Genomic DNA, 17,379 nt, shown 5'->3' with positions numbered 1-17,379 from the left:
CGGCTTCGACTTAAGACACACTGCTGTTACCTCAAACCTGCCACAAGTTAAATTATCTATTCTGTTCTTAGTTATTGCAATTTTCACCATGATGAGTAAAATAGTAGTGCTGAATATTCCTTGAGCACTGAAAGGTGCAATGAACACAACAAGCAAACTGGCTTTGAATTAACCACAGTGAAGACTGGTTCACATTCCTTGTAAAACCTGACACTGTGTGTCCGACTCTCTCCTTTCTGACAGAGACATTTTCTACCAGCAGCTCCTGAATGAATGGTTGCTTACGCTTAACAATGTTATAATCCAGATTGGACCCTTTGGCGGGTTGGTTTTTGGTCAGCAGGCCATATGTTTGACACCCCTGATGTAAACAAATTGTTTGTAATTTAACACTTTTATGTGAAAACAGTTATATCAATAACTGAATTACCTTCCTTCTCCTGCAGTGGGACTATAGCTTGACCTGGCTTGTGTTATCCATCTGCTGACAGCTGTATTTACAGTCATGTGTAATTATTATCATTGTCATATAATGTCATTATTATGTAATTCACAGTATGAAAATGTCAAGAAAGCTGATTTGAAATGTGGACATGCCTGCTGTGTCAGCACTCACAAACACCTTTATTACAGAAACTGTAATGCCAGCTATGTCGCAGAAATGTCACACTGACCTGTGAAATACCTTAATTTCTTGAATGTACCTTAATTAAGAGTAGCATTTCCTTTTACGATTCTAGTTCTATATACACTCTCCTATCTCTCTGGATATTTGCTTTGTAGCTGCAGTAAACAAATGTAGTCTACACTCAGACTACAACTTATTTTATTGTTAAACATCATGCCTTGCAATAATTATATGGAGAAGGTAGATGAGACTGACATCTAAAGGTCAGCACTGACCAACAATCAGACATGTATTTGGTGGTAGAAGGGCTAGAGTGAGACAACGAGAGAGCAAACTCCAAGGTTGATAGGAGCTCTATCTTCTATCTCAAGGTGAAGTCAGTAAATTATACTGATTACGATACCTTCATTGATAAAAAAGAGAAAGTTCACTATCAGCAGTTCCACATCACAGAATAAATAAGCTGATGCAAAATGACAAAGTATCAAACAAGTGGTCATAGAGCAGAATAGCTTTGTGTTCACACCGTTTTTTTTTACAGGCTACGTAATAAACACACAGAACATGTTTCAACATGTTTCACTGCAGAATGTTGGCTGTGATAGTCATAGTGACACACGTTAAAGTGGTAGCATTTCAAAACTGCAGAAATTCTAGAAGCTCTGGAGCTTAAAGTAGCATACCAGTGTTTTTGCATATGTAGCCTATTTACAACAAGTCCTCTTTACTTTACTGATGTATGTTTCCCAGAAAATTCCATTTTTAGATTGATATATTATCTGTCAGGCTCTCTTTTTAATTTAAATGACCTAAAAATAATCTTTCGACTTGAAACATGTATTATCACTGAGGTCATGTGCATTGTAGATAGCTGGGGTGGCTGGTGACTGAGTGGTTAGAGCAGTCGGCCCATGTAAAAAGGCTGAAGGTCCTTGAGGCAGCAGCCACAGGTTCAACTCCCACCTGTGGCCCTTTGCTGCATGTCTCTCATAATAAAGGCTTAAGAAGAATTGCTGAAATAATAATGTTTATAAAAAAAAAAGTAGATATCATTTTGTTTTTTTCATGTAAAGTTGTTGTGGGGGGCAAGGCAGCAAATCACACAATCACACAATCAAACACTTCATACTGACTGAATCAGTCACAGTAAAGAAAAAAAAGTTATTTTTCTGTTATTTGTCTCACATATTGAAACCAATATGCCTGCAAGGTGAACAAACTGCCACTTGTTCTGAAAAACTGTTGGCAGTAATGTCTCTCTACAAAATGTTGTTTAAATACATGCAAAATACTTTATTTTCTAAATTTCGTCAGGTCTGTCCTAAGACAAAGAAAGAGAAGAATTGTTTGGCACAACATCACCACATATACTGAAGGATTTTAACAGATTATATCCATATGTGCATAATACATGTTCTTCAGCGGCAGATAAAAGCAACAAAAATATATAATTCAGTCTATTTACATATACAGCCAAGCATCTTCCTTAACACTGTTAGATATACACTATGTACAATATGTATTTTAACCATTCTGCTTGACAAAGAGCTTATTGGTTCAATTTCAGCTTGTACCTAAAGTCCACATCATAGGTAGGCTGGAGGATTCCCAGACCAGCGCGGGATTGGTCAAGAAGTGGGACTTGAATAGCAGGGTCCAATAGTTCCATGTCAAAGTAGGACAGCACAAGAGTCAGGAACAGCTTAATCTCATACATAGCAAAAAATCTACCGGGGCATTTGGTGACTCCAGATCCGAAGGGCATGTTGAAGTAACGCAGGCGCCGGCCGCTGCGGTAAAAGGTGGACTTCTCCTGACCCTTCTCATCCAAGAAACGGTCAAACTTGTACTCCTGCAGGGTGAGGAGAAGATAGAAATATGAGTTTTCAGCAGGGCAACATCATTTGTAGTATAGTATAGTGATTTCCTGACGAAAGCATTTTTGTTAATTTATTAAGTAGTTTTACATAAGGGTCTTACATAGGGATTCTCATAGATTTCTGGATCGTAGTGCAACATGGGTGGATATAGGGCTATGACATCATCTTTCCTAATACGATAAGCTTCTTGGTTGTCGAGGTGAAGCAGGAAATCCTCCTTGGCAACTCGTACATTCATTGAAGCACTGGAAAGACGCATGGCTTCTTTTATGATGCTGTCTATACACAGAAAGTAGACAGAAAGACAAAAAGAAAGATATTAGTTTCATAACATTCCTTTACTGCCTAAAAAACATGGCCAAATTCTGTACATCAACCACAGTGGATGAATAAATGAATGAATGCTTTTCGAACAGCGACCCATCACCTTATCGTGGTGGAGAGGTTTGTGTGTCCCTGTGAACCTGAGGGCTGTGTTGTCTGGAGCCTAGTGCTCCTGGTAGGGTCTCCCATGGCAAAGTGGTCTCAGGCGAGGGGCCGGACTAAGAATGGTTCAAAGACTCAATGGACAAACAACGAAGAGGAAGAGAGACCCTGCCCGGAGGAAGCTCACAAACCCCCGGCTGAGCGCCGCGGTGTTGGAGTTCACCCCGGTGGGCAAGAGGGTCGCCTCCTTACGCCTGCGGGTGGTAGGGGGGAAAACTCTGACTGTTGTTTGTGCATATGAACCGAAGAGCAGTTCAGAGTATTCGGCCTTCATGGAGACCCTGAATGGAGTCCTGCAGGGGGCTGCGGTAGGGGACTCCATAGTTCTGCTGGGAGACTTCTACGCCCACGTGGGCAATGATGGAGACACCTGGAGAGGCGTGTTTGGAAGGAACGGCCTCCCTGATCTAAATCCGAGTGGTCGTCAGTTATTAGACTTCTGTGCTAGTCACGGATTATCTATAACTAACACCACGTCTGAACATAAGGATGCTCATAAGTGTACGTGGTACCAGAGCACCCGAGGCCAAAGGTCGATGATCGATTTTGTGATCGTATCATCTGATCTGAGGCAGTATGTTTTGGACACTCGGGTGAAGAGAGGGGCAGAGCTGTCAACTGATCACCATCTGGTGATGAGTTGTATCAGAGGATGGGGGAAGATTCTGGACAGACCAGGTAAACCCAAACGAGTAGTGCGGGTGAACTGGGAACATCTGGAGGAGGCCCCTGTCCGAGAGATCTTCAACTCACACCTCCGGCGGAGCTTTTCTGGCATCCCTGTGGAGGTTGGGGGCATTGAACCGGAGTGGGCAATGTTCAAAGCTTCCATTGCTGAAGCTGAAGCTGCAGCGGTGAGCTGTGGCCTCAAGGTCTTAGGTGCCTCAAGGGGCGGTAACCCTCGAACACCGTGGTGGACACCGGTGGTCAGGGAAGCTGTCCGACTGAAGAAGGAGGCCTTCCAGGATATGCTATCCCAGAAGACTCCGGAGGCAGTTGCAAGGTACTGACAGGCCAGACGGGCTGCAGCCTCTGCTGTGTCAGAGGCAAAGCAGCGGGTGTGGGAGGAGTTCGGAGAAGCCATGGAGAAGGACTTTCGGGCGGCACCAATGTGCTTCTGGAACACCATTCGACATCTCAGGAAGGGGAAACGGGGAACTTTCCAAGCTGTTTACAGTAAAGACGGGACGGGAGGTAATCGGGCGGTGGAAGGAGCACTTTGAGGAACTCCTTAATCCGACTAACACGCCCTCTTTTGCAGAGGCAGAGTTGGAGACTGATGGGGAATCATTGTCAATATCCCTGGCGGAAGTCACTGAGGTAGTCAAACAACTCCACAGTGGCAAAGCCCCGGGGGTTGATGAGATTCGTCCAGAAATGCTGAAAGCTTTGGGTTTGGAGGGGCTGTCTTGGTTGACATGCCTCTTCAACATTGCGTGGAAGTCTGGGACAGTGCCAAGGGAGTGGCAGACCGGGGTGGTGGTGCCTCTTTTTAAAAAGGGGGACCGGAGGGTGTGTGCCAATTACAGGGGTATCACACTACTCAGCCTCCCTGGTAAAGTCAACTCCAAGGTGCTGGAAAGGAGGGTTCGTCCTATAGTCGAACCTAAGATTGAAGAGGAACAATGTGGATTCCATCCTGGACGTGGAACAACGGACCAGCTCTTCATTCTTGCAAGGATCCTGGAGGGGGCCTGGGAGTATGCTCATCCAGTCTACATGTGTTTTGTGAAACTGGAGAAGGCATATGACCGGGTTCCTCTGGAAATACTGTGGGAGGTGCTGCGGGAGTATGGGGTGAGGGGGACACTTCTGTGGGCCATCCAATCTCTGTACACCCAAAGCGAGAGCTGTGTCCGTATCCTTGGCAGTAAGTCGGATTCGTTTCCGGTGGGGGTTGGCCTCCGCCAGGGGTGCGCTTTGTCACCAACCCTGTTCCTGATTTTCATGGACAGGATATCAAGGCGTAGTTGTGGTGGGGAGGGGTTGCAGTTCGGTGGGCTGAGGATCTCGTCTCTGCTTTTCGCAGATGATGTGGTCCTGATGGCATCGTCGGTCAGTGATCTTCAGCACTCACTGGATCGGTTCTGCTCCTTAGCGTTGAAAGGAGCCAGTTGAGGTGGTTCAGGCATCTAGTAAGGATGCCCCCTGGGCGCCTCCCTAGGGAGGTGTTCCAGGCACGTCCAGCTGGGAGGAGGCCTCGGGGAAGACCCAGGACTAGGTGGAGAGATTATATCTCCACACTGGCCTGGGAACGCCTCGGGATCCCCCAGTTAGAGCTGGTTAATGTGGCCCGGGAAAGGGAAGTTTGGGGTCCCCTGCTAAAGCTGCGACCCGACCCCGGATAAGCGGATGAAGATGAGATGAGATGCTTTTTGAACATGTAAATACCCTTTTTTTTTAAATAATAGAATTATAGTTAAAGACAGAAAAAGACAATATCATTAACATGCCCTTTTATTTAATCCTACCCCTTTTCCACTACTATATTATATCATTCATAATTAGTGGCTTCATATTTATATCATATCCTAACTTTAACACATTCTTTACAATTTCCTACTTATGTATATATGCACACACCACAAAAAACATAGATATTGTATATATTCACCATAGAAAATAAATAATGTAAATAAATAAATAAATAAATAATCTGTGAGAACATCTGGTCAAAATACTGCTTCTTTCTCCCGTACCTTGTGAAAACATATTTTTGTACTGCTTTCAAAACTGGGTCATGCATAGACATCAATTTAGCATACACCGAATCTGATCCACGGCTTCACTCCGCATATAATAACACAAAATGTTTTTAATTTTGTAAGGGCACAAAGATGATCAAAAATGAACTACGCACTCAAATTATATCCCCCATCTCTATTTAAAAAAACAATTTTTGAATATTGCTAGGGATGGGAGCAGTGCCAGACTTAAATTTAGCAATCTTAGCTGTCTTAAAAGCAATTACTACTTTAAAGTAATCTTTTGGTAATCTTACCCAGAACAGGCATGTTGTCCAGCTGCTCCCTGGTCAGGTTCAGCCTGGGGTCACTGGGGTCAGCCGTCTGACCTGAATCCTCCAGAACTTTTTGCACTTCCTCACAAGCTCCTTTCATGGCATCTGGACTCCTGAACACAGATACAAGAGGCTTTAGTCAACTGTGATCCCAAACTAAAAAGTCAAAGTACATTTTTAATGTACTGTCATTTTTGGTTTGATGGTTTCTGTCAATAGTTTGTATTACACTGATGTTTGTCTTCATTTTTGAATTAGCTAAAATATGCTATGAAAGTGGGAAGAAATGTCATGATTGACAGCTGTGATCGGTTTGGTCAGGCAGGTGTATGCGGGAGATGCGACGTCCATCTTTAAATATAGTATATGGGGCAAATAAATACTTTTAAAAAACGCTGGTTATTATACTGCTGATATTTAAATCACAAGCTTATTGCCATTAAAAAGTAATCAGTATTAGTTATATTACAGCGTTTCCTACTGAGAAAAGTAACTCGTTGAGAGTACTTTTGCATTGAAAAATGAAAACTACTTTGCGATTTCTTGCGCATGTTGGTTATATGGTAGAGAATGCCCAGTAGGATACTAAATGACTACCTTTGAATGTCTACTAGGATTGCGTTTACTCCACAGCCTTTGTAACAGAGATATTTTGATCATTAAAATCCAGATGAATGGTGTTTGGCTTCGCTCTTTGGCTGCAGCACATACACCAGCATGGAATTTTTCTTATGATGCTCTACAGGTGAAAACCCTCAAATATCAGGGTTTTCTGATAAAGCTCAAGGTCAGCCCTTTCACCTCAGCTATTGTTTTATTTCAAATCCAAAATGCTGGACTACAGAAATAGAACTAGGAAATATCACGTCCTAAAACATTTTTGTTGTACCATGCAAGATTGTATAAAAGCCCGGCACCATCCTAGCCGGTTCTTTAAGTAGGTACACACTGGTACGCAGTACCCCCACTTCTAGATTTTACCCCCTGGTGTACAGGGACTTGTCTCGGGGTACCACCGCATGGGCTCCCAGAACCGTCGCATTAGCCTCTGCCTTCGCGGATTTAATTCAGCATTTTGTTAGGGTTAGAGGTTACGGTTAGAAGTTAGGGTCAGGGTTAGGGGGTAGGGTCAGAGTCTACATAGGCCCTTTTGCCGTGGCACTGATTGTGGCAAAAATAACTGACTGGGCAACATTGGACCCTTTTTTAAAAGAAAGATCTACTGTTCCCGGGTCACAAACAAAGTGGGGAACATAGGACCTTTTTTGGGGAAAAGTTGAGAACATTAGACCTTTTTTAAAGAAAGGGTCCTATGTTCCCCGGTCACATACAAAGTGGGGAACATAGGACCCCAGGAACATAGGACTCAGGGAACATAGGTACACTCCAGTTAATCTACATTACCCAGGGCGCACTACATGATGCTTGCCTCTCTGCTTTCGCCGTGGGCTATTCAAGACGCCTACTAGTTTGTTGTCACAGAAGCGGAACGTCACATTAACCCTAACTAATGAGCCACAGCAATGAAACAGACAAAAAGGAAGATTAATACCCCACAGCATTGTCGGCCTGGCTCCTACAAGGCACAAAGAGAACGGGAACCGGAACAGAGTCGGATGATGAAAGAACTCTCTGTCAGTCAAAGTAAATTTTGATGCTAATAGTTTTGTACTTTTACTTAAGTAACATTTTGAACACAGGACTTTTACTACAGTGTGGAAAAAATCCTCCAAAGCACCAGATAACACCCTTTGTGAGGACTTTGCAGACCACTTCAGAAGAAAAATCAATGACATCAGATCAAGTTTTTATCCAAACAGCTTTGAACACCTGGATCATTGCTTTTGGCTGAGGAAACACTGGAGAGCTTTGCCCTGGTTGATGCAAGGAAACTTGGTCAAGTTTTCCCCCAGGTAAAGCCCACAACCTGCCTTTTAGATCCAATTCCCACACCATTTTTAGACACTATGGAGTCTTTGAGAAACAGTTCTTGTATCTGGTGAATTGCTCTCTTCAGACGGGTGTCCTCCCCACCTCCTTTAAAACGGCGGTGGTGAAGCCCCTTCTGAGGAAGAGTGATTTAGACCCCAATGTTTTAAATAACTACCGGCCTGTATCCAACTTACCATTTTTAAGTAAGATTTTAGAAAAAATAGTTTTTAATCAAGTAAACGTTTTTTTAAACTCAAATCATATTCTAGAGACCCATCAGTCTGGTTTTAGGAGGAACCACAGTACAGAGACCGCACTTTTCAAAATTTTAAATGACATCAGGTGTAATTTAGATAATCATAAACTCACAGTCTTGGTGCTGCTGGATCTAACTGCTTCTTTTGGATACAGTAGACCATCACATTTTATGAAAATAGACTGAGGAACCTCGTCGGCCTCCCTGGTACTGTTTTTAACTGGTTCACATCCTACCTTACTTATTGAAGTGTCTTTGTAAGTATGGATACGTGTTCCTCAGGAACCCATAAGATAAAGTGTGGGGTTCCCCAAGGGTCAATTTTAGCTCCAACTCTTTTTTTATCTTTACATGCTTCCCCTTGGGGAGTCATCAGGAGGCACGGCATCAGCTTTCATAGTTATGCTGACGATACGCAACTGTACATCGGCGTGTCTCATGATGACACAGGGCCAATTGGTGCCCTTTTTAACTGCATTGTACTGTAGACATCAAGTCATGGATGGCAGCAAACTTCCTGCAGCTCAACCAGGACAAAACAGAGGTTTCAGTCATTGATCCTGAAGGCCAGAGAGAGAAACTTTTACCAATGTTAAAGGATTTTAAACCCTATAAATCTGTAAAAAAAAAAAAAAAAAAAGGTGGGATATTTGACTCTGAGCTCTCTTTTATTCCACACATCAAAAACATAACAAAGATAGGTTCTTACCATTTTTAGCCGCACACATGCTGACAAGGACCAGAGGGCGGGAGCACATTACACCAGTTTTAAAACCGCTGCATTGGCTCCCTGTGAGCTTCAGGATAGATTTTAAGGTTCTTTAGCTAATTTTTAAATGTCTTTACGGCCTCAGGCCTTCTTATTTATCTGCAATACTTTTAGCCTATCAACCTTCGTGGACCCTGAGAACCGAAACACATGGGGAGGCGGCATTCAGTTATAATGGCCCCTGATTGTGGAACAGCCTGCTGGAGAACCTCTGGGCCGCAGAGAATGTTGATGTTTTTAAAAAGAGGCTCAAGACCCACCTTTTTAATCAGGCTTTTATCTTCTATTTTATCTATTCCTTTTTATCTTATTTCACTGTTCTGACTGTTTTTAATCCCTCAGTTTTTAGCTTCTATTCCTTTAATCTTATTTTACTGTTTTTATTCCCTCAGTATTTAGCTCCTATACCTTTTATCTTATTTTACTGTTTTGACTGTTTTTATTCCCTCATAGTTTATATTCCTTTTATCTTTTTTTACTGTTTTGATTTTTTTAATTCCCTCAGTTTTTAGCCTCCATTCTTTTTATCTTATTTTCTGTTTTGACTGTTTTTATTCCCTCAGTTTTTAGCTTCTATACTTTTTATCTTATTTTACTGTTATAGCCCCTCAGTTTTCCAGTGTATCCTCCAGGGGGCCGACCACACCAGGAGTTGTCTGTCCCGTGTATGGCCCTGGCCGGGGTAGCTTGAGAGCTCTACACCGTGGTGTGGAGCCTCCTGTCTGCCAGGGCTGGGGGGTCCCTGTGGCTGCACCCCTGCAGCCATGGGCCGTGATTCCTCTCGGTGTGCGCGGCCCCCAAAGGCAGGTTCTTCCTCACCTCAGATATCGGTGCCTAGCCATGTCTCCACAGCAACAGCTAGTGTATGTGTGTGTATGTCTTTGTGTATCTCTGTGTGTATATTTGTAGGTTGGGAGGTTTGGGTTCTCATGGTGTTTCTTTGTTGTTAATGTTTTTTTTCATTTTTTGTTTTGCTTTTATTTTCTGTAAGGCACTTTGTGCCACTGTAAAAAGTATGAAAGATGCCATATAAATAAAGATTGATTTGATTTGATTTGACTACTTTTACTGAAGTAAGAGCTCTGAGTACTTCTTCCACCATTGTGGATATTTGTATAAATTATGTTGTGAAAACCAGCATTATCTTTGAGTATCATTTATTCACTGTACAAATTCAGAATGCAGTACTAAACGATACATATGCCAACATGTGAATAAGGGGAGTACTGGCACTTACTTTCTTCTTTTTAACGCACTGATCCTAGCATATGGCTAAATTTGAAATGCTAATCTAATGTAAGCCTACTTTGTGTTGATCACAGTCAACGTTTTTTTATTGAAAAAGTTTTTTCCCCCTTGGATACTGTCGCATCGTCAATTAGACTGGCCTAATAATACATGTCTTTAAATATACACATAAATATGTGTATGACTAATTTAAGGCAGTATTGTTAGCCATCCTTGCCCCAGGATATCTGTGAAAAGAGATGTTTTTGCTTTAACAATTAATCACTCTTTAATTAACTGACATGAGGAAGACTTTTTTGTGATTTGCAAACAACTACAAGAGAATACAAAGATTTTTTTATTGTTATTGCAACACTCATCACTGTATTTTCCCAGTTATCCTTGTAACGCTTAAGGAGTTCCACAACATAAAAAAAATGTTTTTATTGTCTTTTTAAAAATTATAGAGATGTAGCTTTAAAGCTGTAGTACTACTGTATCTTTCTTTAGTATGAAAAGCCTTGATTTACTCTACAGTACAATAGATAGCAAATAAGTTCTGCTAAACGTGATCATGAGCGCTTTCTGCGAATGATAAAGTTCAACTGGCAACTGACTGTTTGTAAGGTCTTAGACATCATATAATTCTTTATCCTACACCCAGATTGTTTGAATGATTACTTTGCAGAGAAAGTTACCAGATCTACCAGAGCAGCAAGTAACCAGAGCAGAACTAGTATTGCCAGTTCAGCAATCCCTTGTGGCTGCCTTCTGTTCTATTTCCTGAAAGCACACACAATAAAGAAAAAGAGTATCAGAATCAGCATACCTGATCATATAAAATAGACTCCAGAAGGTAGCAGGCAGGGTGTTAGCCTGTGAAGCCCACAGCAGAGCGACATGGGTCCTGGCCTTGCTCACATCATTGAAGGTTGATAAGGAATCATTCAGAATCATCCTCATAGAGATTAGATCAGAGACGTTCTCTCTCTTGGACAAGTTTTCAGCATGCATTGTCTTCGCTAGGTTCTAGACATTTGAAAAGAATAAGTACAAAAAGACAATTAAATACTCTTATATAAAGTTCATACTTCTAAAATGGTTAGAAATGGCAGCAAGGAGACATTGTGGCATCAGGTCAGTTTATCTTGTCAATGCTTTCTTTGATAGTTGTATGAAAAGCCCTCTAACCTCTCTTGCACTGTGGGCACTCTTAAAGACATGAATGGGCAGGCCAGCTACCAACGCTGGGAAGATCTTGTCAAACTCTTTGAAGTTCTCCAAAGCATTGAGCACCAAGGCTTTCTGAGCCACCTGATGAGCCTGACACTTGTCTTCACCAAACTCTTTCCCAAACAGAGTCAGGTAGCCAGACTCAAACATTACCTGGAGGACAGCAGGACAGAGGGAAATCTGTTAGGACATTTTTGTCACACCATGGTGAGGGGTGTCCTGTCTTGTCTTTTTTCTTTTTTTCTTTATTTCTGTTTCCTTGAGCACCTCTGAAGAAGAGTGATTTTTTGTTTCTTAAGATTTTTGGTTAGCTTGATTTGCTAGTTTTATTTCATAGTGCGTTTGTTTTTCCTCCTTTTGGAGAGTTTTTGAGTTGTAGTTTCATAAGCTTTGTACAGCATGGTTCTTGTTTGTAGCCTTTTGTTCTTTGGCTCCTTGTGAGTGATTTTCTTTTGTGTAAATTTTCATAGATAGTTTTTCAGATCACTGTAGATATTGCCTGATGTCTTTTCCTCCCTCTGGAGCGATTTTCAGTTTATTTGTTTGGTGTTTCTTGCCACGTCTGTTTTTTTTTTTCATTACCTCGTCCGAACTGACGGGTTTAGAGTTTTGTAGCCTGTTTATTCATCGCTCTGTCTAAAGCGGTTAACCAGTGTGCCAGAAATAAAGCCTGCAATTATCGTTTCCTGACTGCATTTGAGTCCTCATTTAGTAAGTCATAACAATTTTGGAACCATTTTCAAGTCCAATTGTAGGGCATAGAAGCTATGGAAATGCAAACTGTGTCCAAAGTTGAATAATTACTCTAAGGGCACACTCACACTGTCCTTCCGCACCGCGCACCGGGCTTTAGGGTACTCGTCCCCCCCTCTCTCTCCCCCCGCTGGCCAGTACTCACACTGCCTGGGCCTTGCGCAAATGCTTCTTGCCTGTCCATACGTCATCACGCCGTAACACGTATTGATGACGTCATCGCGATGCGTCTCTTTGTTTACAAATCTTTTCATAGACCTCAGAGTTTTTGTGAGTCTTGTCCGACTGTTTTTGAATACTTTCCTCCGACCAAATCTGCTGTAAACACTCCACCTCCGCATCACACCAACGTGAACCTTTCGCCGCCATTGTTGTTGTTGTTAAATGTCCGCGCATGGTCCATCTTTTTTTTTTTCTATGTCCGAACAGGCTCACATAAAATGACGTGAGACGTAGGCGTCGTGCTCGTGCTCGTACACGTGCGCACGCTCGTACTCGTACATGTGCAAACGCACTCTACAAAAGCCCACCTCTCTCAAACGGGCTGTGGACGGCCAACTGCCCGCAGCTAGGTGCGGAGCGGTTGCACTCACACTGGTCAAACGCACTAGGCTCTACCCGAAAAAACCTGTTTTGGCCCGGTGCGGAAGGACAGTGTGAGTGCGCCCTTAGTGAGTTGATACATTTTTATTTGGTTGCAGCCATGACAATTGACTTAATAAGACAAAACTGTCTTGAATTATCTTGTATGCTTCCAGTCTTGAGTCCAATCACTGACCTTGTAGCAGAAAGCAAAGATGCCATCCACCTCCCAGTGGTCCTTGCTGGGGCTGAGTGTGTCTGACATTAGCATGACGTCCTGGAGGTGGCCCATCATGGTCTCTATCAGAGAGGGCAGAGCCTCACCCTGCAGGGTCTTCAGAAAGGTTTGGTGAAGATTCTCTGTGGTGTGGCCATGGCGTGGGTCAAAGCTATCATGGCCAAACGCCTGGCGAGGGTAGCAAGAAGAGGTTTAGGACCATTGAAGGACTCACTGATTGCATGAAAAAGTCCTCTGTAGAAAAAGAAAAATATCCTGACAGAATTACCCACTGCGCAATGTGACGTCTGAGTGACGTATTTTCTATGTCATTGTTGGACATCGCATTTCAGTCCACTAAAGGGGTTGTTTTTTAATGCCAGGTGACGTCTTTTTGTGACGTCCAAACCAATGTTTTTTGACCAATGTTAAAGTCTGTGCAACCTCTGTGTAAGGGCTTTCTGTAGTCCAAATGTGGTAAATCATGGACGTCTTTTAACATCAAAATTGGACTGATTTTAGACTACTTCTATAATAATAACATGGCAATTTTCTGCTGCTTATGGCAGCCATTCAGCGCCCACAGCCCCTCTGACCACCAACTCATACATCCAGCTTTCAGACGAGGCAAGGTGGGTGAAGGGTCTTGCTGAAGTCCAAAACTATCATGACACAAGGCAGGGTGAGGATTAAACCGCTGAACATTGGCCAACCCGCTCTAGCACCTGAGCAACAGCTCAGCAACAGCAGCTACAGTATAGCAAAAGATTGTTTGCTGCTAGCAGAGGCACTAACATTAGCTTGTTGCTCTTGACCAGCATTTTCTGGCTCAGTAGTATTTGACTGTCCAAGAGTTCTGTATAAAAAGTTGGATAGGCTACCTTGAAATTATTTCCACAAATTGCATTTCCAAAGTAAAAAAAAACAGATCAATGCAAAAAAACATATATGCATTAATAAATAAATTCAAAATAAACCAGTTAAAGAAAAACAGGAAAATGTAAACTAACAAATCACATCGTGTACATTTCCTGCACCTGTCATAGACATCCAGATAACGTCCAAAAAATGTACCCAGTTCAAAGGTCAAATGATGAACGTCAATATGACGTCCAAGTTGGGTCATGGTTGGAGGTCCCAATAGTGGACCTCATTTGGACGTTGAATAGATGTCCAGAATTGGTCATTGACTGAAGTCCAATGTTTAGTGGGTGGTATTAATCATTCAATTTAATTAAAATGTATTTGTATTGCGGGGTGCCCGGTTGCATGTTGTCTCTTTCCCGTTTCTATAAAACCTCTAGCTTTCCTATCAAATAAAGGCAATAAAGGCCAATAAAAATCTAAAAAAAAGTTTTCATTTTATACCACAATATCATACACACAAAACTACATAGTACAAGCATACAATATGCATACAGTGCATTCATTTAAGCAAAGGCTCGAGTGAAAAGAAAGATCTCTGTTCTTAAAAGAACACAATGTACAATCAAGTCAGAGATTAGCAAGCAAACGGTTTTATTCTTTAGGGGCATAAATGCTGAATGCCATCTCACCAGACACATGGAGGAGATTTCCACATTGTGATCAGAAGGATCTCCTTTGCATATTTGAGATGTACTGTGGAGCCATAGTGCAAGTGCTTTGTAAAGCAAAAGGATTGAATTCTAACAGGTAACGAAAAGAAGGTTTCAGAGGACAGTACTAAATAAAAGTAAATAATTAAAGATTCATTCAAATAAATTTACCTTGACAGATGTAGCGAAGTGAAACTTCCTCCAATCCAGATGTCTCCCCTGTCTGATGACTGAATGGTAAGAGAAGGGGTCACACAAGAAGTGGATGTACTGGCCTGCAATCTTGCAGGTGAAAATATGGCCATGCTTCTTCTGTCGGCTGCGGAGGAACTGAAGAGGGTTGGACCCGAACTGCAGAGCACAACCCAGGTACGGGATGAAGCCATTTTCAACTGCAGGCTCACCAGGTTGCCTATGGGCATTGACATGAGACAAACAGAAAACTATATTCACTAAAAGCCAAAACTATTTGCCAGTGATGGGAGGTCAAAGTGTTTTCTATATTGGTGCTCAGCTGTTTATCTAGGTAGTGGATTGTATTCATTCAAAGTAAATACCTGACATTTTTAAATGAGTTGCTTCTATTACTGACAGATATACAGCAAGGGAATTCCAGCTAATATAAGTTTTTATTTTTTGTAGTCAAGTAAGTCATATATGTTAAAAATGTCAATTTTTCATAAAATCGGAAAAACAGCCTTGCCGGGCCAATTGTCTGAATCCACAAATAGCATTTGAATTCTTCAGGTAATCAGAAAATGTAAAAATAACAAATTATGGACATACATGGTTTGCATGACAAAATGAAAAAAAATAATTGATTCATTCAAAAACTCCTTCAGACCTTTTTCAATGTTGACCTTGTTTAATGAAATTAAACTATGATCCTCCCAACAACCAAAACATTACAAACCAGTTTCTGATGTTGATATAGTTGAAAAACCAGCCAAAATGTTATGATACAAAACATATTTTTACATTGGAAACTTTATATTCTCTCTATAACTCTCATATTTTGTCAATATAACTACAGTTTGACTACAGCAGCTAAGCACTGATAGCAAACTGGTGACAATCTTTGTGAATCAACAGCAAACCAAACACATTACATCTTGTGTGTGCAAGATTGCTGGATAAATACCATATAATATTATTATTATTATTATTATTATTATTATTATTAAAGATAGTGTGACATGTTACTCATGGGGGAACTGTCTCTGTAAATCATAAAAAAGTCATAGAGTGTGGTCTTTACCTACTCTATATGTAAAGTGTCTTGAGATAGCTTTTGTTATGGTTTGGCACTGTAAATAAAATTTAATTTAATTTTATATTTACAAAAACTTTCATATGATTAGCCCACACTGCATGCATACTTATTGAAACGAACAATGGTTTCATAAGTGGCACATGCATCATGCAGTGTTGTTGCTTGACTGGAAAAACTGTCAGTGTTGATGAGCGCACAACAGCAGATTCCTATGAATGTTTAATGTTCCAGAAACACTGTTTAAGTACAGGCATTTAAACTATAAGACATGTCTGATAATGCCTTGTTTGTCCTTTACAGTTTGTTACAGTTTACAATCTGTTGGAGATAAGCACTGTTGTGTCTGCAGTGTTTGCCATATACATTTATTTGAACAGCAACCTGATAAGGCTTGAATGTATGATCCTGTTATGAAAACTAAAATAATTGTTTAAATAATTAAAAAGAAATGCCAAATACATTGCATCTTACATGTCCTACTGTATGTCCAGCCTCACCTGCGTCGTATACCCACAGCAAGCCATAGAAGGCAGCAGAATCCCACCACTACTGCCCAGATCAGAGCAATGCTTATTATCATGATGATGATGATGATGATGACGATGATGATGATGATGAGCGGTAGATCAAATACCCAAGGCTCACTAACCGCTACCAATGCTCCAGGTAGATCACACTGACTGTGATTCACTAACTCTTGCCTGCTTTATTAAAGTCTACAAGAGAGAATTGTGTATTTAAGATTCTGCCTTAGATTCCTCGAGTTTTCCAATGGACAGTGACACTGCTTGTCACTGCAAATTGTGCAAGCAGCCTGTTTAAGCAATGTGGTGTGATGACAGAGTGTATAGCAGGTTTTTATAACTGCTTTGTCCCTTAGGGCCCGCCCTAAGGGACAATGCAGCCAAGGGCAGATTCAGGGGAATGGTATGATGTCATCACTTGAGTCAGCCTCAGCTAAGTAAAAAATAATTGCAAAAGGAAAAAGTTCAGTTTTTTATCTTTATCTTTTGTTGTGCAACAAAATTAGCATTATCCTATCACCAATGATTAATTTGAGTGTGTTTTGGGGATAAGGAATGTTTCTTTTTAGCATGCGATAGCTAAAAATGGTAAATCGACATTTATATAGTGCTTTTATCCAAAGTGCTTTTGCTTCTCATTCACCCATTCACACACACACACACACACACTGATGGCAGTGTCTTGCTTAAGGACACTTTGACATGTGGACATGGCGTGAACTACCGATCTTGTGGAAGAATGATCTGCTCTACTTCTGAGACACAGCTGCCCAAAGTAATTTCTACATATTTCCAGTGGGTATTGATGTTCAAAACTTCATATCAACGTCATTCCATTCCATTCTTAGTAGAACAATTCAGATCATTTCATTACAAACCCATGTGTTTGAATTTGCATAAACAGTATAGTCTTTTTAAGTGTAACCTATCTTAATTCAAAATGTTTTATTAAGATTTCATTTGTAGAAAGAAAAAAACATAAGCCTTGAATTGAATTGTGAATTTCATTTGAAATAGTATCAC

At 41.3% G+C, this 17,379-nt stretch overlaps 1 protein-coding gene across 1 annotated transcript; it reads right to left on the bottom strand.

Annotated features, from left to right (window-relative positions):
* Positions 1-1,835: 1,835 nt before the first annotated feature.
* On the bottom strand, positions 1,836-16,573 carry cyp7a1 (cytochrome P450, family 7, subfamily A, polypeptide 1). Its single transcript, XM_083927971.1, has 8 exons — positions 16,330-16,573; positions 14,731-14,971; positions 12,962-13,171; positions 11,389-11,583; positions 11,027-11,226; positions 5,996-6,126; positions 2,609-2,787; positions 1,836-2,480 (listed from the first exon to the last, which is right to left on the bottom strand). The coding sequence occupies exons 1-8, from the start codon at positions 16,410-16,412 to the stop codon at positions 2,178-2,180; spliced, it is 1,542 nt and encodes a 513-aa protein (XP_083784097.1). The 5' UTR covers positions 16,413-16,573; the 3' UTR covers positions 1,836-2,177.
* Positions 16,574-17,379: the final 806 nt, after the last annotated feature.

The sequence above is a fragment of the Echiichthys vipera genome (assembly GCF_963691815.1).
Source record: "Echiichthys vipera genome assembly, chromosome: 15".
Classification (NCBI taxonomy): Eukaryota; Metazoa; Chordata; class Actinopteri; order Perciformes; family Trachinidae; genus Echiichthys; species Echiichthys vipera.
This window is presented reverse-complemented; position numbering and strand designations above follow the sequence as displayed.

What these genes read in the sequence shown, in the direction of transcription:
- cyp7a1 (XM_083927971.1), bottom strand. Translation starts at nt 16,412, where the DNA reads ATGATAATAAGCATTGCTCTGATCTGGGCAGTAGTGGTGGGATTCTGC. An exon ending in ACTTCGCTACATCTGTCAAG is followed by an intron (nt 13,172 to 14,730) that starts GTAAATTTATTT and finishes TACCCTCGCCAG; the next exon opens with GCGTTTGGCCATGATAGCTT. An exon ending in GGACAACATGCCTGTTCTGG is followed by an intron (nt 2,788 to 5,995) that starts GTAAGATTACCA and finishes TTCTGTGTATAG; the next exon opens with ACAGCATCATAAAAGAAGCC.